Source organism: Prionailurus viverrinus, chromosome X (genome assembly GCF_022837055.1).
Source record: "Prionailurus viverrinus isolate Anna chromosome X, UM_Priviv_1.0, whole genome shotgun sequence".
NCBI classification, from domain to species: Eukaryota; Metazoa; Chordata; class Mammalia; order Carnivora; family Felidae; genus Prionailurus; species Prionailurus viverrinus.
The window spans coordinates 24,622,327-24,648,795 of NC_062579.1; the positions used below are offsets into that span (position 1 = coordinate 24,622,327).

At 36.4% G+C, this 26,469-nt stretch overlaps 1 protein-coding gene across 13 annotated transcripts in view; it reads right to left on the reverse strand.

The window, feature by feature from the left end:
• DMD (dystrophin) overlaps window positions 1-26,469 on the reverse strand; it is a 2,022,811-nt gene that overhangs the window by 1,060,862 nt on the left and 935,480 nt on the right. For all 13 annotated transcript variants that reach the window (XM_047843142.1, XM_047843144.1, XM_047843153.1 and 10 more), the window contains one exon: window positions 13,442-13,589. In XM_047843142.1, coding sequence (XP_047699098.1) covers window positions 13,442-13,589 — 148 coding nt within the window. The remainder of the gene's footprint in view (window positions 1-13,441; window positions 13,590-26,469) is intronic.

A 26,469-nucleotide genomic window follows, 5' to 3' on the forward strand; every position in this document is an offset into this window, starting at 1 on the left:
TGGTGACGACTTCCTCACCAGATGGAGCTCATCATGCCCTCCTCCTTGTTCCTATAGGATTTTGTAAATTCCTTTCAGAATTTGAAAGGAATTGTGTCATAGCAGCTTTGAGGTTTATCTATCTGTCCCTGCACTACACTAACTTCCCTGAGTGTTGGAACTGTGACTGGTCTCTCATCCCTTCAAGTGGATGCACATGTATGTCTCCTCCACTGCTGCAAGGCCACTGTGCACAGGAAGGACTGTTTGGCTCAACATCAAATGTTGGTATGCAGCACTGTCCTGACGCTCAACAAAAATATGTTGAATGAGTGAAAGAATGTTGTTATCATGAGCTATGCAATGTTAAGGGAAACAGTTTTGCCTTGAAGGGACCATATATTTCATGGTAGGTTTGCTCCTAAGAGTATTTGGAAAGGGAGACAACTTACTTCCTTACTACTAAGGAAGTCCATCTTAATCACATTCGCTGCTTTATTTTCAAACAGAAAATACACATACACAACATCTTCAAATGGACACGGAAGTAGAAATAAACCATTTAAAAGATGTTTATACGTGGAATGTCTAGAACTACTCAGTTCTAGGCTATGATCTTCAAAGTGCAGCTACTCTGTGGGAACACTGAGCTTTTCACTGTCAAAGTTCTCGTGGAGAACATCAGCCCTCACTACACACTGTCCAATGACCATATCTTCCATAGACGGAAGCTACCTGCCAAATTCTGCCCTCCTGCCAAGACCCTACTCTGATTCCAGATCAGGGAGAAATAAATAATTGGCCCTTTATCTTCTCTCCCCTCAGTAATCTGCTACTTACAGTAATAAACGATTCCCCAAATCTGTATCTCACTAGGAGATTAATATGAGAATGACAATGTAATTGAAAGTGCTTCATAAATTATAAAGTGCCTTGTTATGTTATGACTGTTACTGTCATCATTAACAACTCTAACATTATCTTGTTTTTAAAAAAAAGATGGCCCCACCTAATACTTTGATTTTGACATAATATGAGTTAAATTATAACGCATCATAATAAAGATGTTATGTCCCACCCTTTCTAATATGATATGATAAGAAACGTTATACAGACCTATACTCATCATTAAAAAACATTTTTTATACACCGAAGAAGTTTCATCTTTATTAATATCCTTAACACCTTTTTAGGAGGCCTTGTCCTGTAGTGATTGACAACTATTATTTCTTCATTAGTTTCCTCAATACTTTATTAGGCCAAGCTGTAATTTTTTTTTTTTTGCTTGCTCAACATCTCTAACTTCTAGCTGATCATCAGTAAATTGCATGGGATTCAGATCCCAAGGCCTTTATTTGTTAGCCTAGTGATTTGGGGTAAAATATTTAACCTTCCTGAGCCTTTGTAAAAGACTTTTCAGAATACTATTTCTACTTTTCTACTTATCTTGCTGATATATATATATATATATATATATATATACACATATATAGATATGTATACACATGTATACATACATATACACATACATATATATACATATATATGAATATACATATATATGTATGTATATGAATATATATATATATATATATATATATATATGAATCACATCAAGTAATTTCACTTGTAACCTTTAAAATAGGCCCTGTGATGGGCTCCATGCTGGGCGTGAAGCCTACTTAAGAATAAAAAATAACAAATAACAAAATAACAAAATAGCAAGGCACTTAAATAAACTTTATAAGCTACTATGATTAAATAAATCTTGGATTACATCTTTCTGGCATGTGTTTTTGTAAAATTGATTTTATACTATCTTCCCCAATGTACCCATTTCTAAACTTGCTTCTTAATTTTTTTAAAACTAAATTCTTCCTTTATAGTCATCATACTACTACCTTGTAATGTTCAATTAAACACACACACACAATTAAAACAACAACAACAAAAACCTATGGACCAGTTCTGCAGTAGGTGTAATGAACCCTGATATTTTCTATTTTGCTTCACCCAAAACAAATGCTGGTGGTGATCCACAAACTGGTCCATGACTCACAGTCTGGAAAACACTACTCCACTAAAACACACCGAAAAAGGAATGAAACAAAACAAAAACAAAATGTAACCAAGAAAAATAGAAATGATATATCCTCGGCATCATCTCTGGCGATTTCTTTCCAGGTGTCCATGGTCTGACCAAGAGCATCTTTCACTGTGCTCTACTCGGACCACAATTTTTTATAACACAATCGCTTTCAAATATTTTCTCCTTTTTCCGAATGTAGCCTCGTCTCACTTAATTCCCTCATCACCTCCTCTGAAGCTCTTCCAAACTTTCTAGCCAATTAGTTACTTCTTTCCTTCTCCCTTCCCTAACTCCCCTGATGTTACAGCTACCTCTATTATACTTCTCAGCTGTTATTTTAATTGCTTAAATATCCATCTGCTGAACATACCATTTCTGTTACAATCATTTAAATGTCAATCGACTTGGTAAACTTTTATTCTCTATGAATTGACTGGAACTGGCTCAATTTCAACATTCTGACTGCCCCGTACAGGGTCTGACACACAGCAGTTCCCATGTCAAAGTCTGCTGAATAAATGTATTGATTTTCAAAGTTAGTTGAAATATAAGGAACTGCCGGGGCTAAATGTTCAAACTAGAACTCAGTGTGGTACATGGGTTCTCTAAAATATAGGAAATCTTATGGGCAAATCCATCTCTTGGGTCGGAGAGCTGAGTGGTGTCTCCTAGGCCCCATGCATTGTGGAGTGGTTGGTGCCCTGTGCTTCTCTTATCTAAACGTTATTCTAATTCCACTTCAAAATTTCTGTTCTTAATGATATCCCAGGGAAACTATGAAATATCAACACTTTTCTAGGGATGGCCCTGGTCATGTGATTAAATTTTCACATTCCCATGAAGTAGGGATTGGTAGAGTTTGCTCCTTATGACATACAACTTAAACAAGTGTTCATAAACCTCCCTAAAAGAAATGGAAAAATGGTACAGCATAGCTTAACAATGGCGTTGTTTTAAAGTTAAGGTTATTTCACCAATCCATTATCATATTTAAAAATACATAGACGGTCCTTTTGTAAGCACAGACAAAAGCCGTATATTATTAACATTTATTATTAAATACAAATAGAAATTCAAGGATGAAATGTTTGAAAAAATGTGTTATTTGAAAATAGCAGTAAAATGGGATTTTCAAAATAAATCCATGTTAACTAGGATTTACAATACAATATAAGCCTGTACTATTAGTTGTAATGCCAGGATTTGGAGAACTGGGCTGGCACATTAAATTTATTCATTTTCACAGCCTGCAGACATTTTAATGTCTGAGTAGCAATAAGAACAAATTACCTAAAAACTTTTAATAGTGTATAATAAATTAAGACTGAATGGTAATGCAAAAGTGGGTACAACAGGACAAAATTATGAATCTCATATAATGATCCAACAACACTTAAAGCGTGGAAACAACGCTGGTATTCTGGAATATACGACCACGGTTGATCCTAATTGTTTCCCTCCTGTCAAAGAGAAATTGCGCATCAATCTCAAAGTATTGCAAACTGTTCATTACATGCAAATGGTTATGTTTTGCAGCCTTTCCAAGGGGACTCAAACTTCTTTATAAAAGGAGCCAGGCTAAATGAAGAGTTTCTCTGAGGACACTAGGTTTCCTTTAGAGTTCTTCATTGATCAGCAACAGAAATTGCCTCTGCCAATAAGGAGATACAAGTAAGGAAATGGAGGGGTGCACAGGACTAAAGGGAAAATCCAAGAATCCAGCTTGGAACAGCAGGACTCCAAAGGGTCCCCATAGGAGGAGTAATTTGTTGTTTTTGACCAGGCATTCTCATTACAATGAATAAACTCCAACCTCATCACTTACCACAAAAAATTAATTACAAGCCTCAAGAAAAAAAATAAGATCGGCCAAGCTCAGGACCTATGGCTAGGACCATGGATATGGTAAGAGAAAGGCTCTGGCAGAACCACCTTTAGAACTCTCTTGGCTGACTACTGATTTGTTGTCCCACTAAAACTGCTCAGGTGCTCCAAGGGAACTGGTGGTATTCTCAGTAAAAGCTGCTATACACTCTTCAAAATGGCTAAGTCCACCACACATTATTTAAGCGACTTTGAAACCTCTTTTGGTTTTCAATCAAACTCCTTCTCTTAATGCACGGAGTTGACAGTTGACTTAAATAACAAGTCTGTTTTGATTACCTCTTTTTGTTACCATGACTTTCAATTTGTTTTATGAATGTGGCCCAAGTCCATTTCTCTATGATATCAAGTAACAAAGAATGCTTAAAGAGAAGGTAAAAAGGGCGCTTGGATTTTCATGGCAACTTAATACTCTATCTCCTAAAGCAAGAGTTAGCAAACTTTTTCTACAAAGAGCTACACAGTTAATATTTTAAGCTTCACAGGCCAGGCAGTGTCTACAACTACTTAACTCTGCCTTTGGAGCAACAAAGCATCCATGGACGGTTTGTAAATAAATATGTGTGGTTGAGTTCCAATAAAACTTTATTTACAAAAACAGGTAGCCGAAAGGATTTGGCCCCACAAGTTTGCTCTTAAGAATTTAATATTCCTAGGGCCAATATTAAGTGTAATATATATTGTATTAAAATCCACTTCATTGCAAGTACTCTGAGAGATATCAAAGGTGAGATAATTACTTCTAACAAAAACCAGTTCAATATTCCACATGAAGTCCTGGAGTTTATGGTAGCATATTTGTCCATTGTTTCAGTGTCTCTGAAATATTCCCCCAGTGAGTCTAAGTAAAATGAAAGTCTGAACCTGGACAAAGAAGGGATGAAAACTTGAAGGACGACAGAGTTAGAAACTAAAATTATCTACTGAAAAAATGGTGAACCAATAAAGCTTTAAGGGGAACATGCTACTATATAGATACGTGTTCATCTCTGATGTATCTATTTTTCTTTTCCCCATACCCATGAATCTTTCCTCTCTATCAGGAGTGATCAGAATGACTTAGTACAAATTAATTGCCAGTAAAGTTCTGTCAATTATAGCCTCACAAATGAATTTTGGAATTTGTTATTATGATGTTTGCCAATAATCCTGGTCTCTGGTTTGTACCTATAATTTGGTTCCATAGTAGGAACATTTACCATTCTTATGACTAGATACCTGCTATTGAGCTTGATGAATAGTCCATCCTGAACCATCTCATCTGTGAACAGGCCTCTTGTACTATAATTTGTCAATTTTATCATTTTTCAAAATTCACAACTTACGTGAGAACATTTTCTCACTCTCTCTATGCCTTCCTCATAGCTAGCTCTTTCCTTGGGCTGCCTTTCACAACACTGCTCTTTCCTGGTTCATGTTTTCTCCGTTGAGTTCGGGAATCACGGAAGTGTGACCGAGGAGTGTCAAAAAGGACCAGAGTACACAAACAACTTCTGAAGAAAAAAGCACTCCCATTTCCCCTAGGCTAGTTTTATGGCTATCTGGTGTGTTTACACAGTTCCATGTGTTTCCACCTCAGCCTTAATATGCTACAATCATGAGGCTGTTAGCTTGCTAAAGGAAATGGGTTTCTTTGCCAACTCTGTATCCCTAGCAGCAAGCAAAGCCCTCCACTCAGTAGGCTCACACTAAATGTTTGTTGAGTGGATTCAGTTATTTATGATATGGTCAATGAGTAAGAGAATGGAGCCATCATATTGTTAAACTTTCGGCAAATATGAAAAAATCTCAAAGAATCTGTTCAAAGAAGAGGACAGGGCAGCTCACTATAAGGTAGAAGTTCTTGGATATACGATGGAGCAAAAATGGAAGGAAGGATAAGTTTGGAAATAGTCTGCCTAAGGAATAATATGATGAATACAGAATTCTTTCATTTATTTCATTATTCGTTATATGAGTGTTATATTTTCTATATACGAAGAGATTTTTCTAAGTTTCAAGTATCTATCTGTGACCAAGAAAGACAAAGTCCCTGCAAGGTTTACATTCTAGTTTCAAATATAAATAATAAATATGCAAACATATATTGCAATTTCAGCAATTGACAGTATTACGAAGAAAGTGTGCATGCATGTGTGTGTGTGAGATAGAGGGAGGGAGGAAGGGAGGGAGGGAGAGAGAGAGAAATTTCTTTAAGACAGGAGAAGTGACCAGAGGCATGTCTGAGAAAAATCATTAGAGCACAGATGTATATAAATAAAGGGAAGTGTACAAAAATCCTGAGACAGAGCGGGGACAGGGCACAGTGCAGGACAACTGGAAGCTAGGGTAGAACCCTCAAGCAAAGAGAAAAGCAAATTTAATCATAGGAACAAGAATTAGGAGAAAGGGTAAGAAGTTATGTGAGAAGAAACAGCAAGAAGAACGTTCTCATTGCAAACTTTGGCACTTCATGAAAATTACTTATATTAGCATTAATGTTATGCTTCATCAAATAATAATTTCAAATTCACATCGCTTCTCTGTTGATGTGAGCTGTTTTTTTTTTTTCCATTTGGAATTTGCAATTAGCATGCTTCACTTTTTATTTGTCGATTCTTACCCTCTTGATAATTTCTGACTCTGAGAATGTTTTTCATGCATTTTAAGCAGTTCTTTACTGCTCTGGTCATTACAGTAAGTTATAGTTTTGGTTCTTGCTTCTTCCCGATAATGTGTGGCAATCTGTCATCTCCTTAAACACGCCATGCTGGACAACAAGAACAAGCCATTGGAATTATCCAATTAATTTAATATACTTATTTTATGAAAGACACATTTGATAGGCAACACTTTAGAGCCCCTCTCTGAATTTCTGCACGGTGCCAAACTCCCAATAAATCTGTTATTTACTACTTCCGAAAAGACGCATAGGAGCCAAGAAGTTGTGGAGGAGTTTCTAAGCAGCAATAAAAGGCTAACAATATTTACGTAAGAATCGAGGGCCCAACTGTTTAACTGTATTGAGACTGAATTCTCCTGCCACTACCAGCTAATAACATTGAAAAGTTCACTTCAAGATGTATTCCCGTGCTTCTACAACGCTGCAATCCTAAAGCAAGCAATGAGAGACAGATTCTCTTAGCAGTAAATTTTCATGCTTATTTTCTTAATGTTAGTGTGTGTCCTCTAGTCACAGAAACGGACACTCCCAAACAAAACTTTATTACTGCTGGGGAAATGTAAAGGCCAGCAAGAGTATACATTTCTTAACATTGGGGTCCCAATGAAGGGCAAAAGATGGCAGAAATTTTTACTCAAGTCATTCTTCCATCAAAGTTTCTATCAGCAGTTGAATCCCAGCAGTGCGGCTATTAAGAAGCCGTCCAACTCACCAGCCAGCTGGTGAAATCAGCCCTGTAAAAGCCGACTGTATGGAAAGCATACTTGTATTCAATTTGGCCTTTTACACCATATGCCTTTTTCTAGATAGCCTTTGATTTAATCCCTATGCATTCAGAGCCATTTATCTCCTATAAAGTCATTGGAGGGAGCAGATTACCAGTTAGGTATTAAAGTACCTGCAAAGAAAAATACCAAAACTCACTCTATAGGAGACAGTGTCAGGGACCCATGCACATCCATTCAGCGCTCTCTCTGGGCAAGCCAATGGCTTTCAATAATGACACCTGCTGCTGGAGGCCTTTGTGGGCTGCAAACTGGGTGAGATGAATTAGAAACCCTGGGTACTTCCTTTATGAGGAAGAAAGCATTTTCACAGACTCACTTGTCTCAAGCTTTTGGGCAGGAGCTACCTAAGTCCAATGTGCTCTGTGAATCTAAACTTAGTAAGATTTGGGTCCTTTAAAAAGTACTTGGGGGTTCTTCTCTCCATCACAAATAGCCAAGGTAAGGCAGAGCTGAAGAGCTAAACTTAGCCTCTTAGATTCTTCTTTTTTGCCTTCTCTCCCCAACTCCAAGACACAGAGCCTGTTTTCTCCATTTATTGTCTCCTCCGAGAGATCACAGGGATGTTCTCATGCTATAGCTACACGGTTTATAAGTAATTTTCTATCTTCATGCAGGTTTCCAATTTGAGAAAAGGCAAAGTATATCCTGCGTAACTGGGACGTAAGTTTAGACTAAGTACTTGAGATTTGATGGTGAACATGAACATTCCAACATGGCATATCTAATCCATGTTGACTGTATCCTCAATCACAGTCAATTAAGTTGTATCCTCATGTTACAAAATAAACAGTTTTAACTGAATTTCTTTACAGCAATGTGTGTGTGTGTGTGTGTGTGTAGTACATGTACAATATAATATATATTATGAAGGAGTAAAACACAATAACATTGAAAGATATACCAGAAAATTAATTAACTTAACATTAAAAAGATGATGCTTTGCCTAAGAACAGCAGTTAATCCGTGTCAAAATAACACACTGCTGTTTTTCACACCTATGTTTGCTTAACATTTGTCACTTTAAAGCCTAAAAACTTTCATCTAAACAATCCCTCTTCTGTTTACTTCTTAAGCTGGATTTTAAACGGCATTTCTTAAGATTTCAAGGTTTCTTGCTTGCTCATGGCAACAATCTTTAGAAGGTGCTGTTAGTTTTTATTTAGTCATGTGTTAGTGGGAATTTGTTTTTCTTTTCCCACCTTTTAGCTATTATGAATAGTGCTCCTGTGAGCATTCATCTACAAGTTTTTGTTTGAACACATGTTTTCAAATCCAGCAGTGAAATTGCTGGGTCCTGTGGAAATTTTCTGTTTAATTTATTGAGTAACTGCAAACTGCTTTCCAGAGCTGAAATATGGTCCACAGAGCAGCACTACTCCAAAGAACAAACAGGCTCCATTTCCATTAACAGCAAGAATATTCCACTTTTGAAAACATTCAATCTAATGGCGATTTTGATCATTTCTACTGTAAACCTCAAGAATTTTCAACCCCATTAAATAACAGTCCGTGTTTTAAAACTTACTTCTTTTTACTCTGGAATAACCTGTAAAGCTAAATGTTAGGACACATCATGATTTCCATTTTTCCTTTTTCATTCAAGGTACTTCTTGGTGCACCAATTCACGGTTACTATAGGCGTTCTTTCATGGTGTTCAGCTCTCCCTTTGAAAACTCCCATTAACATTTCTTCTTGCTCTAAAATGGGTAGGCAGAAGTATCAGCTATCTGAGGAGGATGTGCTTGGCTGGACTAGAATTTTCCTCGATTCCTAATCCAAGAGCTGTCCTTTGAGAAAATGTCATAATTCATTAAAAAAAACAAGGTTTAGTGAAACTGCCAGGTTGTTCAATCTGCATTTCCGACGTCTGGGGACAGTAATTAAGTGAATACATTTGTGTTTTTATAGATATAGGCTAAGCACTTATGAAGTTATAATAATATCTTTCATTTTAATGAGTAATTATGTTGGGGAGAACGCAATTCTAAGTGCCATATGCAGATTGCACTTTTATTCCTATTTAAGAGAAGAGACAGCAGAGGCATGGAGAGACTTAAGACACTTTTCTAAGATTCTGCAACTATTAAGCTAAAGGAGCTAGGATTTGAACCCACACTTTCTGAATGTGCCTTCCAACCTCTTAGCCAATCTTCAAAACTTTTATCAGAGCCTACCTAATGTGGCATGTCAATATTTTTGTGGGTAATATAACTTTGCACATGCACTCAGTCACTGCTTGTGGCATGAATATATAAGAAGAGGCACAAGTAATCGAGTGAATGTATTAACAAGTGAGTTTTTAGTGGCATATAACGTCATTGATATATTCTCATGAAAAACATGTAATTTTTCTACGGTGGCTTAAAGAAATTTTTGGAATATCTTGAAAAACATGGAGTCATATATTTAATTTTATTAACTTGTCACAGAGAAAAACATCACTGAGTTGCACAGAACCAGACCATCTTTCTGGTGTTGGCAGTCATTTTATTTTGAATGACAACACCAAGAGTCAGTAGGACACTGATATTTTTTTTTTAAGTGAATGAGTGAAATAAAATGCAGTTTGATAGAAATATATAAACGCTTACAACATTGTACATTCTTTTTATTTTATTTCATATCTAGACGTGATACTGTTGCTAAACCTTCTACAAATGAGGCTTTAAATCCCCATGTGCCGCTGTATATATCTGTTTAGTATATGGGCTGCTTGGTTGATTTTCCTCAAAGCAACCATTACTGGTCCATGCCAACAAATCTCTCTGCTACTAACAGGCACCATCAACATTCTGTTTCCTAAAATAATTTCTTAGCAAAAATTTAAACTCTTTCTCTTAATTGTTATTCCTCAGTTGATAATGATTACGGCCAAGATAGCTGAAATTATCAGAGCTTCTGTGTGTCCTACTAACGGTGGTGCCTTACAGAGTCTTTCTGGACTCTTTTTCTGAGACTTACCAGAATGGAAGGATAACCCCAGGCATCTTATGTATGTGCATGTGCATGATCTTGGAGCTTTCTAATCACCAGGGGGAAAAACACCTTAACTTTTTAAAGGACTTGCAATATCATTCACAGGTTCTTAGCTAAAAGGACTTTTCCCTGGACATCCAGAATTCCCTTCCATGTTTCATGTATAAATTGAGTCAAAAACAGTCTAAATAAAATAGTCATTTTAAAAAAGTCCTCCAGTTAAGGGAAAGAGTTTTTAAAAGATGTTTATACATTTCAGTTAAACCACACTGTCAAGAACCGGGGATCTTAAGACACTCTTAAAGCAATTACCAGCATTACACAGTTGCAAGAATATATAGAAGTAAATGTACTAAAAGATCTTATGACATCAATTAGCAGCTTCTAGCCAAGCTGGAGTAACAGACAACAGATTTAACTTATTGGCTAAAAGCTTGATAAAATGGACAGAATGTATGAAGTGATGGCTGTGAAGCCATTATTTATCAGGCAATGACAGATACAGATCTTTGAGAAATTAGAGACAAATGACGTGAGTCTACATTTGCTCCAGCTTACTGTCAGAAGAGAAATCAAGGCTGTGACAAAGGATAAGAAACCATCACAAAGCTAGGAGGGCTCCCTGAGTTGATGAGATGAAGCTGGGACTCCTTGGAGTCCAAGGTGGCTACGGGTCACAGGACAGAGTACCAAATAGGAGATAGATGCACAGAGAGAGAACACTGGAGACCTAGAGAGTTCCTTTCCAGTCTACAGCTGAATCCTGATCAGCTGGCACATGTGAGGAAACTACACATGACTAGGGAGAGAGCTACACAAAAAAGATTAAAGTAACAGTCACCAGAGCTCACAAATGGCTGGAATAGTGTCTGCTCCTGCCAGCCACAGTAGAAAACTTCATCATTCACAGGGCATCAGAGACCATACTCAGAAGGGTTTTGTCTCAGTAGTGGGTCACTGGACTTAGGCTGCTCTGCTCAAAACTCACAAAGTCTAAAAGAGAGGTGCTCAAAAGATCAAATTGTTTCCAATAAACTAACTGTGTCCCAGAACAAATGTCGAGAATATCTACCTGCGCAAAAATATGAAGCACTCAACAAGTTAAAATTCACATCTGGCATCCAGTGAAAATTACCAGTCGTCCAAAGAAGCGGGGAAATAACACCCATAATGAAGAGAAAAATTAATTGAAATTAACCCAAAATAGACACAGATGATACAATTACAAGATGATACAATACAAGGCAAGGACATTTTAACAGTTGTTATAATTGTATTCCACATTTTCAAAAAGGTAGAGGAAAGAGTGATAAGTTGAGTAGAGACATGAAAGATGTAACAAGACCCAAATCATACTTTGACAATGTGTTGAATCACACAAAACAATAATGTCTGGGGTTGAAAAGGTACACTAGATGGGATTAACCACAGATTAGACATAGCAAAAGATTCAATGATCAATTTGACAATATAAATCATGTAAAACGAATTACACAGGAAAAAAGACCGAAAAGAAAAAGGAACCGAACCTAAAAACTAACGTCTTAAAAATTCTACATTTGAGGAAAATTAAAAACCCATATTTTCCAAGAAGCTTAAGAGGCCTCAAGAACAAGAAAAATGAAGAAAATTATACCAAGGCACATCATAAACCAATTTCTCGATTTCCAAAAGCACTCCCTAATCAGCCTTCCGTATGCTAATCGCCATCTCAGAGAGGGCTTCCCCAAAGATACTGACCTGAAATATGTACCAAAATCCATATCCAAACAACCACTCCCTGAGGAGTAGAATGGAAGTATACACACACTTGTGCATTGCTTTATTTTTTATAGTGAGTGTATATATTTTTAAATAATAAAACCAGATTAAAATATATAACTGCTTGTATAGGGTATCTCTGGCATTGGCAAGAAGTTTAACATCTCCTCAATGGCACCTTTGTGACACATATTTTAGAGACCTAGGGATGCTGCAGGAGCTCAAAGTTTACTTAAGTGCTATTACAAAATGTATTTTCTGTATGATGGCAGATTGGAAAGCCGTGCCTTTCTTCTATCTCTAATGCCAATGCTGATGTATATACAAGTTTGATATACATATAATTACAAAAGATTTTAAAATTATTCATGCCATATGTTTACATTGCCTACATATGAGTAAGTGCTTGCAAGCTTACTTTATTAATATCAAAAGGTATTTTTGCCATGCAAAAAAACTATTTGAGAATAGAGAACTGTAAATTTGAATAGGATACTGCTTTTATGAAACCAGCCACAATTCAAATCTGCTTGACTGAAAACTGGTACATGAACAATTTGAGCTAAAACAGTTGCAAAAAGTACTTAAGACTTGGTGTAATAAACTCAGTATATCTTATACCTAAACTATCTATTTTATAACCTAAGTTATAACCTCCAAAATCGAATTTATCTTTATTTGCACACTCAAAAGACACAGCAACTTGAAAATAAACTATACGCTGGTTACAATCCATATGTTGCGTTTCCATTAACATAAGCCATAAAAAAGTCAATAAGTACCCCCAATTAACTCTGCATTGTTTTGGCCTCTGGACTATCTCAGAAGGCATTTTGTCAATAGAATATATACAAATATTGCTACATCACCACAGTTGTCCCTAGGGAAACAGAACTATACTTTTATCATGATGGATATTTCCAGAACTACATTATTGCTAAGTCTACCACAGGTTCTCCTCCTGGACAGGATTCAACATAAGGCAAAAACACAAACTACCCCAAAGCCACAGGACACCCTGCTGCAAGTTGCTTCCCTGTATCACAGATTCAATTATACTTTGCAGTTCATCAGATAAGCCAGTTATACCTAGGCTAACTCTCACCTTGAGACAAGTAGTCCACAGCACAGTCTCCCAACATGGTCATTACAATGATGCTCTGTATGTGTAGTGATCACAACAAAAGTCAGGAATTGTAAATTGCCGTCATCCTTCACAGCCTGAGCTTAAAGCAGCTAAAAAGTTGTGATATTGTGGTGAAGGTAAACACAGTTTGAAAAAAGAGGCCTCAAAACCTTACCTTAAGACACCATTTGTATTTGGCATGTTCCCAATTCTCAGGAATCTGTGTCTTTTTGAGAAACTGTTCAGCTTCTGTTAGCCATTGATTAAGTATCTTCATATCATAATGAAACCGCCGCCACTTTTCCACAGATCTGTCAAATCGCCTAGAGGCAAAAATATGGATCAAGTAAAATAAATAGATTATACCAATTATATGGACCTAGCATGTATGTTTTGCTACATTGGCAAGGATATTATTTTGATCGGTTCTCACATTTGTAGATTTCAGTTTCAATTAACAGAGGTAAATGATACTGAATAAAAAGGATGAATTAAAATAAAAGGCTATAAATTTTCCCTTCAAAATCAAACACATTTCTTGACTGAAACAAAGCTAAAAACAACAATTATGGAGTATTAACATTTTCTTCCCTATTAGCATATTTAATTTGTAAAAAAAAAAAGTTCCAGGAATTTAAAAAGTATATTAGCATCTAATAAGTATTTCAAAGATAGAAAGAGGGTCAATGTCAACATATGCTTTGAGTCAAAATCAAATTATCTCATGAAGCCTACAAATTTGGTATTACTTCTGATCTGAAAGAGTTTATTCATTAAGGTCCTCAAGCATCCAAGATGACAGATGTAACTTACACCGTCAGATCAGATATAAGCAACCAACTAACTCATAGACTCATCTAAACCAGGTGATGAGTGTCGTCTTCCTTTAATGTTGTTTTATTGCATCTGCTAACATTTTCACCTGGAATGGTGAAAGAACTTAGTGTAAGGTATTGTGTTATTATCCCACGAGAAAAGAATATTAAGAAGGAAGTATTTGGTCATGTTCCAGTCACAGAAGTGACTGAGGCAGAAATGAGTCAGGGCTGTATGTTTATCCTAAGACAGTTGCACATAAGAACCATGAGTATCTTTTCAGGTGGGATCCTGATACTCATATTTTTAAAAGCACCCCAATTATCCTAATGTACAGTCAAGGTGAAAAATACTCTGCAAAGTAAGTTTTAAAGTCTTATGGGGCTTATGAACTAGTGGGTCTCCTGGGGCCTGTCCAAACAGGTATTTGCTGTCATGAAACCAAAACCATCCTGAAGATTCTTGGCTTGGGGCTGCCTCAGAGTCCAATAAGCCTGTAGAAGTTCTAGGAAGTCTACTCTTAAAGTTTCAATGGGTTATAATTTTGAATATCTCAACATCTTTTCAGATCTGTACCTCCATTTAGGAACTACAAATTATTTTAGAACTGAGATAATACCCCAACTCCCTCTTGTTTTTATTGGGAAGAGAACGGAATTAAGATTTCTTAACGGTTTTTATAAGCCAGGCAGCGGGCTCTGAGTTTTTACTTATTCTTGGATTCCTGCAGCACCCCTGCACTGCAACAATTATTGTTCCCATTTTCTACCAGAGAAAAGTGAGAGGCTGTGCAGCCTGCCAAAAAGTAAACAGAGTAAGATGCCAGAAAGGGGATTCTAACTCGGATCTCCCTGGCTTCCATCATGCCCTTCACGGTCTTCCAGTTTCTTTCGTGGGATTTCCTTTTTTCAGGATGAAGCCTTACCAGTTGAATAATTCAAAGAGATAGTTGTAGGATTTTTGTTTCTTTTTATCTTCTTTATTGTCTTCCAAATATTTAATAATGCATCTACAGCTACATTGCATTTTATCAGATACCACATTTAATGATGAACTCTATTTCTTACGTTAAAAATATCTAAAACAGTATCTTGTTAGCATTAAAAAGTCAGCCAATGGTAGCCAAAAGGGGTAATCTGTAACTCTAGCTAGTTTAAAGGAATGAATTCTGCCTTTCATAATCAAGGGCTTTCTAGAGTTGCTCAAATATGGTATATCCATCAACCTCAAAATGACGTTGGAAATATTTTGCATGTTTAATCATTATTTTGTTTTCTTATATTTTTGGCTCTATCTAATACACAATAAATGACTTAAGGATACACCATAGGCATTTATTTCCTTTAACAGAAAATTGTACACTGCATCCGTCTTCTAGACACATCACTACAGTCAAAGTTGTGGTTAAAAGAGAATCTAAAAAGCCATGAGGCATAGTTGGTACTGTCCCATCTTGGTGAGACTATAGTTGATTTTGACTTTCACCGTATAGTTTTCCATGTTGTTAAGTGTTTCTACAATGTGCACTTCATACTTTGATACTCAGAAAAATGCAGTAACTTCCAAGTATTTCAAAAGGCAGGTTCACACGCTAACGACTACCGCCTGCAACACTCTTCCCACTACCAGAGCCCGAGACACAGGCGGAAGCTAACCAACGCACACAGGAGTTGACATCTAGTCACAATTTACCATTCTACCTCTATAGCAGCCATCGGTCTCCCTCCTACTTTGCTTTGCTTCCCCCTACCCCACCACCAAAATCAGCCTCTTGCTGACTCTTTTCAGCTATGGGCAGGTGGCTGTTCTCCCACGTGTCCTCTAAATACCAACTTTTCATTCTAGGCTGCTTCACAGAGGTGTCCCTCCACCCATCACCGCGCTGGAGACGACCACCTTCTACTAGGTTCCGCAAAGCCTCCTCCCCTTCCAAGCCCTGTTTCTTTCCAGAGATCATCTTTCCTCCAAGATTCTCAAAAGAAGAAAACCCTAAGGGCCCATAGATCCTAATGATCACAGTACTCCTGGCTCTGCAAGGCACAGCCAGAGGTAGGAAGAAAGGGAAACGGGCTGTGGGCCCCTGCTCATAGTCTTACAGCCTTGTTCCAGACCCACAAAAAATGAGACAGGATGGACTTGTCAGCCACACAGGGCTCTCTGTGGTTCCCCAGGCCCTGCTGCTGCCTCAGGCCTGTATGCCTTTGTACATCAGTACCTTATTCTTGAAACGCCCTCTTTCCCCCTCTCTCCCTTTCCCCCCAACTTCTACAATCCAAACTTTTGCATTAAAAGACTTGGTTTGAACTACTAACACTGTCACTTTGCAAACATCTAAATCTAGAGTATTCATTATGGCCTGCACGCGCTAAAACTTTGAAAACTGTAAAGTTGATTTAATTTTATTGTTAAAATTAATGTTAAAAAATCAGTACGTCTATTCAAACAAAATATTAAAGAATAAAAGCATGCACTTTACACGTGACGGCATTTAATGCGAGTAATAATATTTTAAACTCCATTTCAAGCATTGCATAAAATTTTAAAATATACTTTTCAGCATTTTAATATGTGTTGTTAACAGCAAAATGTAAATCTATTCTTGAATCTACTATGTAAAATTTCATTTTCTATCATGACTGCTTTTGAACTTACACTCTTACCCACCGAGGAAAATTCTCAATGAATATATATAAATTGTTCTAGCTTTACAATGTTACATTTATAAATTTCATCTCTAATCAGTCACTAGGCTCTTATCGGACTGCCCAGGATGGAGGAAAAAGGCAGCGACAACTAGAAACACAGAGAGATATTAAAAATACCATTCAGGAAAATAAATATAAGTTTTACCCTCTACATTATTAGTGTGTGTGTGTGTGGGGGGGGGGGGGAATTTGGTTGTTTTTTTTTTCCCCTGGCAGTAAGAGGAAATGTAAAACCAACTAAAAAAAGGACAGAAATGTCAGTATAAACATATGGATAATAAATCAAGTGATTTTAAAATTTTGCAAATATTAAACTTCTCATTCACTATGCAAGCAGTATTTAAAATTACACTGCTGCTTCATTTATGTGCAGCATAACTTATTTCCTGCTGTTCTAAATCAAGTTAGTCAGATTATTCTCGAGCATAAATTACATTTAGGGAGTAATTTAGGTACTTTGGGACCTACTTTAACACTTTCAGGTCATTAAGGTGGTGCTCAATTCTATGAAATAGATTTAAATAAATAATATCCTAGTCGCCTTCTGACACATCCATTGTGGCTTCATACTTGGTCTGCTAACTCAGCATTAGGCTGTTGATTATTTCTTCCTACATATTTCATCTTTGATGAGATGAGTAGGAGGTACCTCCACTAACGTCTCATGGTTCAAACTGTAGGTGTTGATAAATAAAGTTAAATCAGTTCTTTGTCCCAAATCATGGTACCTTACTCGTCCCCAACCACCCCCACCCCCCCCAACCGCCACTTTCCCAGTAATACAATTATGTAGTAAAACCTAAGAATGCTAGCACTTATGGTTTTTTTTCTTTTTCTACAGAACCTGACTTACTCTGAGGAGCGCTCCCACGGCTCTAACTTGCCCTACCCCGCTGATACCCCTTTTATTTTTCTCTCCTAAGACAATGCCCAAGATTTCTAGGCTGAAGTATGTCCTCTCATGCCTATTTGTTAATATACTGGACCCAGGTCCATTCATGCATAATTAGACTCTACTCCAGCTTCCTGAGTGTCCGTCTCACTGCAAACACTCTCTGGATACATGCTTGTACCTGGACCCATGATCTCACCTCTTCAAGCAAACAGAGTACAGTGGTCACACTGCCGAGGCTGGAATTCTGGCTTCACAATTTACTGTGTGGCCTTGGACAAGTCAGGGACCTCGCTGAAAAGTAAGTATAAAAGTAGTTCCTACTTTTTCCCAAAGGTTAATTGTGAGGGTGAAATGAAGGAATGTATTTAAATTTCTCAGAACAGTGCCTGGCAGTGTTCGACAAACAGTTGTAGTAGTTGTTGGTCTAATTATTCTGCCTCTGTTTGGCTTAGATTTTCAAATGCAAAGCAAATCACCAATATAAATTCCAAGACATGCCAGTGTCTCTTTGGTGGGGGTAATTCATTATCCAGTTCATGGAAGCTGAATCACGACTCTAGCATAGAATCCATGGTTTACCATGTCTGACCCGAACCACACTATACGTATTTTTGAAACACCTTTCATTGTGAAACAATATAGAGAAGGATACGTATAATCCCATGTTGCCATCACCAAAGGCAAGAAATTAAAAACAAATTTCCGGTAGCCAGAACCCATCTTTAAGATAAACATTTTTAAGTTTATTTATTTATTTTGAGAGAGAGACACCCTGGGGGGGGGGGGAGGGAAGGAGAGAGAGAGAGAGAGAGAGAGAGGAGAGAGAGAGACAGAATCCCAAGCAGGCTCTGCACCATCAGCACAGAGCCCAATGTGGGGCTCTGGAACTCACAAAACTGTGAGATCTTGACCTGATCCAGAACAGACAGTCAGACACTTAACCGACTGAGCCACCCAGGTGCCCCTCCAGTAGCCAGAAACCCTCTTGAACTGCCTCAATCACTACTCCCTGCTACCTCCACAATTTAATCTCCTTCCTCACTTCCATGGTAATCATTCCCTTAGAGCTTTGAAATTTAAATAAGCCTCCCTAACACTGGAGTTTTTGGTTGTATATGCTTTTAAAAATTTATAAATGCAACCATATAATATGTATTATTTCATATGAGGGTTTATTTGCTCAATATTATACTTTTTCCCCTTTTCTCCCCACAAAGTTATACTTTTAAGATTTTTGTTAAAAATGCTTAAATGTAATCAAAATATTTCTTTATTCATTGTTGTATAATATTCTTCTGCATGCTTTTTAAAACTGTTAATACATATTTAGGTGTTTCTGGTTTGAAGCTATTATAATGCTGCTATGGACATTCCTGTACCTATCTCCTGGAATGTGTGCACAAGCATTTCTGTGGAGTATATACCTAGGACTGAAACTGATGAGCCACAGGTTATGTACATCTTTAATGCGACAAAATACTACCAGATGTTTTTCACTCCTAGCATAGTAGCATATGAAAGTTTACACTCCCCTTGCAATTTTCAGTCCAAGAGCAAGTGTATGAGAATTCCCAGGGCTCCACGTTCTCACCAGCAAGTGGGACTGCCAGCCTCTCAAATCTCAACCATCCGGGTCATATATGGCGATATTTTACTTTTAATTTGCAAGCTCTGACTTCTAGTGGGGCTGGCAAATTCCTTCTGTGTTTACTGGCCATTTGGACTACTTTGTGAAAATGACAAAAGTGTTATGTTACTGTGAGACATAAAACACATTGGCTATGTAATATAAGTTGATCACTCTGGAAACACCATCCTAAGATATAAAACACTGTCAGCAGCCCACAAGCCCTCGTTGTGCCCCCCCCTTCACTTTTCAAGAACTCCTCTCGGTTTTCTATCATTGTCTGTTCTTAAAGATTTGTAGGAAATCTTCAATTATGGACGCACGTACTTCATCAGTTATTTGTGTGTTCCCAGTATCTCCTCACACGCTGTGGCTTTCGGTTTTACACTCTCAATGTTGTCTTTTGATGTACAGAAGTTATTCATATAAAACATAGTCTGGTGTATTATTTTCAATTCTGATTACTGCTTTACATGTATATTTAAGAAATCTTCCTCTATCCAACATTCATTAACATATTCCCTATTTTCTTGCAAAAATTTTATTAATTTGCTTTTTCCCATTTACCTTGGTAATCCTCCAGGGTTTTATTTTCATGTATAGTGTGAACTAAGATGTGTGTTTTCTAAACAGGACATTTTATTTTATTTTATTTTATTTTATTTTATTTTATTTTATAAGGTAAGACGTGCATAGGGAACAAAATAATGGTGTATGGTGGAAAAACAAAAGTGTAGTGAAAAGTAAGTCTCTCCTACTCGATTCCCTCAATTCAGCTAATTCTGCTCTCACTGTAAATAAAAATTTTATAATTTGAAATATTTCTAGGGTAGGGCAAGGGAATACAGATACGTTGACATAAAGTAATAGATTTTTCATTCAGTTTTATTATTTTCAGTATATCCACTGCTAGTATTTTTAAAGCTCTGGATTGACATTTTATTTTGTAATATAATACCCTTAATCCCGTCTATGTTGTGAGTCTGGTTCAGGCTACAAGCCACTTTGGAATGGTACTCTGCTCTTAAGTTTTTTTTACAGTGACTATTATACTTGAGTTTAGCAACCCATTCTCATGCCTTTATTCCCTCTCTCCACTGCTGAAATTCTACACATTTTGTTTCTCGGGTTTCTCATAGTAAGTTTTCATTTATTGCCATATGAGTAAACAGAAAAGATGGACTTTATTTGAACTAGCTCACCAACATCAACACTTAATGTGACCTCTTTCCAATCACAAAGGACTCTTTTGCCATGTTTAAAAGTCAGCATATTTTTTACTCAAAGAGAAATCTCGTTATTATAGGTGAGCCTCTTGGATTTCCTGTCTGGACATTCCCCTACAGAATCTCCTTAACTTTTAAAATTTCAACTAACATATACACCAGAGATTGGCAACTTTCTCTGTAAAGTTTTCTCAAGTAAGTATTTAATTAATTAGTTAATTAACTAATTTTTAAAGTTTATTTATTTTGAGAGACACAGAATGCGAGCCAGCGGAGGGGCAGAGAGAGAGGATAGAGAATCCTAACCAGGCTCCGTACAGAGCCCAACGTTAGGCTCGATCTTGGCTGGGTCCCAACCAATTTCTACTTACAAAAACAGGTGTTGGGCCAGACTTAGACTTTACCTACCCTTCATCTACAAAGTGATTAGCACATAGTTTCAGGTTCTGGCCTTTACCTATGTTCTTTATCTGGCTGTTTTTTTGAAGCCTCAAATATGACATGTTAACAATCCCTATTTTCTCCTCTTAATTTTTACTTGTAATTTGAGTTAATCATTTCCAAGCTAGAAATCTGGAGGTCATCCTTTACTCATCTCTTTGTTTCTCACTATGCTTGTCTCTATATCCCACCAATTCTACTTTTCTTAATTTCTTTTATTTATTTTGAGAGAGAGAGAGAGCATGTGTAGGAGCAGAGGAGGGGCAGAGAGAGAGAAACCCAAGAAGGTTCCACACCACCAGTGCAGAACCTGACGTGGGGCTCGATCTCATAAACCATGAGATCCTGACCTGAGAAAATCAAGAGTTGGATGCTTAACCATCTGAGCCACCAAGGCACCTCTATATCCCACCAATTCTAAATCAGAAGTGACTCCTGAATTTGGCCTCTTTGGTCTAGCCCCACTGACATGGCCTTTGTTGAAAGCCCCTAATATCTTTTCCTCTCCATACCCCGGCTCATCTTTCCCTATCATCCATTTCTCACAATTCTCTAATCTATGTCTACACTGCCATCCCTTTTTCCTTTTTGGTTTTGCCACATAAATTCACACAGATTACAACGTATACCACACTTCAAGACATTGAGTTGTCTCAAAACTTCCATAACAACCTAAATTCTGTTTTTACTCTGGGTCTTTTGCTATATTTTAGATTGTCTCTGCTTCATAATGTCACTTTATTCTGTGAAGGCTCTCTCCCCTGAAATAAGTTACTCCATAAGAAAAGTTTCCCCCCTCTGCAAAAACCTCTGTTAAGATTCCACTTCATGTCCTATAGGGCACCTGGGGGGCTTCGTCTTTTCAGTGTCTGACTCTTCATTTTGTTCAGGTCATGATCTCTGGGAGTTTGAGCCCCACATGGGGCTCTACCCTGATAGCATGGAGCCTGCTTGGGATTCTCTCTCTCTCTCCCCCTCTCTGCTCCTCACCCACTTGCTTGTGCTCTTTCTCTCTCAAAAATGAATAAATAAACATTAAAAAATAGATTTTTACCTCGTGCTCTAATTGTGGGTTTATAGACCTATCTTTCCCCAAAGAATCTGAGCCTCCTACAAAAAGGAATATGCCCTATTCATCTTTGAATTTCTAGTACCAAGCAGTGTTCCTGGCACATAAGTGTTTAATATATTTGTTAAATGAATGAATGAATGAATGAAAGGATTCATGAGTAATTTGCATGGGCTCCTTATATCTTCTATTTGGGAGCCATGAGATTTGGGTAATCCATTTTACCTCGTTGAATCCAGTTGTCACATAAATAAAGCAAGGATAATATTGTCTACATTACATAGCATTTTGATGAGAATGAAAGCACACTGAAAGCTATAAATAACAATAACATTTTGGTATTTTGTTATCAGTAGCAACCTATGTTAATCTGCACAATTTATAACATTCATACAAAATTTAGAATTAAAAAAAAAATCTCACTCTATATCAGAAATCATCTTGCAAATAAGTCAGTACATTTCCTGAGAATTGTTGCTCTAATAGAAAACACAGGATGACTTTTAAATATAGATAGTTTAGGAAGCTCAATGCCATCCCATAAAAAAAATTAATACACTTGGACAAAACTTGCCAAGGACTAATTTAAGTATGAGGGTGCATAATTACTTAAGAACTATAATTTTTTAAATGGGAGTGTTTCAGACTACAGTGATATTGATAAAATTCACCTTATACTCAAGAACTCAATAGTGTTACTTTATGTTTTCAGTCATTAATCTAGTTCATTTATTAATAGTGTAACTTTAAAAACAAGAATGTAGGGACACCTGGCTGGCTCAGGCGGTACAGCATGTGACTCTTGATCTCAGGGTTCTAAGTTTGAGCCCATGTTGGGGGTAGAGGTTGCTTAAAAATAAAATATTTAAAATAATAACTGTAAAGTTAGATAAATGCTAATTACATTACTTGTAAAGCCTCACACTTTAGTTTATCACGAATAATATGTAAAGAAATCTTAAAGTTCTTTACAAGTCTAATATCTAAATCTGTGGAGGAGGAGGTGAAAAGAAAACTTCATCGATAAGCTTGAGTCATCGTGAAAAAGTGAAGACTTTTAGAACTGTAAATATACAACACATACACACACTCACATACACGCACACAGATACACACACGCAAATCAGAACTTGACCTAAGTACATATAAGAGTGATGGAAGCCTTCAGGAAGCATATTATTTTGACTTAGTAGCAGACACCATAAACATCCCTGGGATAAATTTGTAAGTACTCAAATACATAAGACTCCATACTTTCACCTACCCTTGACGTCTGATTATTTAATTTGCTAATTACAAGAAGAAAAGCAAAAGTGTCTCTGGTATTCCACAAATCTCCTTTGCCCTTCTCTTTTATAAACATCTTTGTCATAGTACCTAGTTTCATCAGGCCAATGAGAGTGTAAAGGGTGCAATTTTTGACAGTTTTGTCACGGCAGGGAAATATTCAGGGTGTGCTATTCCTGCACTGGTTCTGAAAAAAGGCAATGTAGGATTATGCTAATATTAACCTAAAAATTATGCAATTTCAATGTCTTGATTTGGCACAATTAGCACCCTGTAAAAATACCCAAAGTGGAAAAAATAGTTTGCTATTAGTGAGCTGTAATGTTACCTCTTATATTAGGATCTTTTAAAGAAATCAACAAAAGAAATTGATTCAGCAGTCTAAATTAAATAATTTAAATTTATTAAAAAGTTTAAGGTAACATTCTTTCTGAGGACTTGATATATTCATGGATCTCCTTGACAAAATGTGAGCATTTAATTTACTCCTAATTTACATATCTCCTAGTATATAGTCCAAATAAAGATGATACAGAGTTTGACATCATAGCTTTTAATCTTATGTGAATTTGTGGGCTAGAGAGAATATCCAAAATAAGGATGTCTTTCTCTTCATTCAAACACAAACATATGTAACTCATGTAGGAACTTTTACCTAGAAACAGCAGCAAAAGCAGTCACCCCCACAGATACTTACTACGTACCCTACTCAGTGTTCAGATTCAACAGAGTATTTAATATTTTCACAACAGCATAGGGTGGGTACTACTATTATATTTTCCAGACAAGAAAACTGAGACTTTGGGAAGTTAAGCGACTTGTATATTTCCAAGGATGAATCCAAGGCAATACCAGAGGTGAATACCATGCGTTAAGAGTGTACATGGTTTTTTAAAAAGTGTCATTAGAATTAGTAAATACCACACTATCTCACAGAAGACAAGAAATCCGACTTCTCTAACACACTGTCCCCTTGGGCATAAATCACGTTGTTATTGTTTGGCTCCACACTTTTATTTCTGAGCATGATAAATCTTATATTTTAAAAGTAAAGGATTCGTAAATGACCTGACCTCTAGTTTAAACGGCCATTTCTCAAACTAATATCTCTTCCTCCTAGTCACTTCTCATTATATAGGATGACCTCTCACATCACACTCTCCAATCAAATAGAATTTAACTTAATGTTCCATGAACATCCTTCAGGGTTCCTCATCTTTGTTGTTTGCTTGTTTTCCTCATAATATGTCTTGTGTCAAAATATTATTTCTCCTAGATTCTCTGCCAGACACAACTTCCGCCATGACAAGCTTTCTGATGCTCTTAATTAGAAGCAATCTACCCTCTCTCTGTACTTCCCCAACACTCTCTTTGTCCTGCTTTAAAGAATTTAGTCCGTTCTAATTTATATTGATATCATTATCCCCAAACTATAACAATTGTTCTCTAAGGGTAGGAACTATGTTGAATCACCATTTTTAACTTCTGTAACAAGTACGCATAAATACTGTTGGACTTAATTTTTGCAGATTTAAAATTAATTAACTGAATTAATTTTCATACATACAATTGATATTCATTTTGAATTATTATTATACCTTTTAATAGGAAAATGTTCTGTAGATGAGAAATCCCACACTATCACCTGGCAAAAAGGGAGACACAGTTTTCAATTTAAAGCAAGTCATAAAACAAGGAGGTTGTACAGCATATGAAATATGAAGATGGGCAAAGGGGAGTTAGAAATTCTGCTTTATTGCTTTGTAAAATTCAGCAAGTGATTTAATTTTTTTAATTTCAGGACTCTCATTTGTGAAATAGGCATGATAATGTCTACCTCACAGCACTGTTTGAAGGATTAGGAAAAAAATATACTAAAAGTTGTGAAGCACATAGTAAGTGCTCGATGTTCACAATAACAATAATCATAATAGACATATATAACTATATATGGCATATAATATATAAATATACAACTGCTGTATTTGTAAAATACTATTTAATTTTCAAATATATACACATATATGAGCACTTTCTTTTCAATATAGAGCGATAAATGAGGAAAATCTGTACAAGTGCTTCTGTTTATTTTCTATGCACAAACACAAGTACAATGCACACTTTTCTCTGGAAAGTCAAATATTTCACTGTGTGTGCTGATTTTATTCCTATTGTAATTGAGAAAATGTAAACTACTGTAGCAAATGGAGTCATATGTCTTTCCTTGTTTCCTTCCAAATGAGAGGGGTATAGTACGTTTGATTTGGTCACAAGAAATTTTACTTCAATTTCTCTGCTAACGGAGTATGAGAGGGGGGAAAAACATATTATTTCAAAATGGAGGGTGAACAGATTTTGATCTTCAGGGCAAGTAAGACACTTAGATGTCATTTTCTTCTCAAGAGTGTTATTAAAATACAAATTCCAAATATACAATGTAAGATTAAAAAAAAAAAATAAAAGCATGACATTCAGCAAATCCAAATACACCACTTAAGATCAGCTTATACAAGTGTCTCTTTTCTACTTTTACTCTTTATTTCCTTTGACCATGATTAAAAGCAAAGATTGAGAGCACTGTGTATCCTAGAATATCTTCGGTATGAGAGCACAATAAGACAAATATAAAAATAAAATTGAAACAATTAACTTTTTACTTAGCTTTATTCTACATGGGCAATTCTATTTTCTCTCTTATACAGTTTCACTGGGACCATTACCTTCCACAAGACTGCTTTTCCTATTAAGATAGTTATAATTAACAAGAGCCCACAAACACATAACAGTTATCATCTACCATATTAATGAACATATACAAGCTATTATTTTTCCCAATGTTTACGACATTTTATTTTATTGGAACCAATCTCAAAAGTTACAAAATGTAAAAAAAAAATAATTATAACAGTGACTTTCCTAATTGTCAATTAATTCTAAAATAATTTTCCAAAGAAAGAAACAACATTCCCATTTTACTAGTCTAAGTTGGTCTTGGAACGTGCGAAAACAGTACTACAGAAAAAGAATGAATTTAGAAGCATCAAGCGGCGTTCACAGAGAATTAGTGCTGAAATTCCACCAGAGTAACATTTCATTAAAAATAGGAGGGGAAAATATCTAGGCTATCAGAGGTTGTA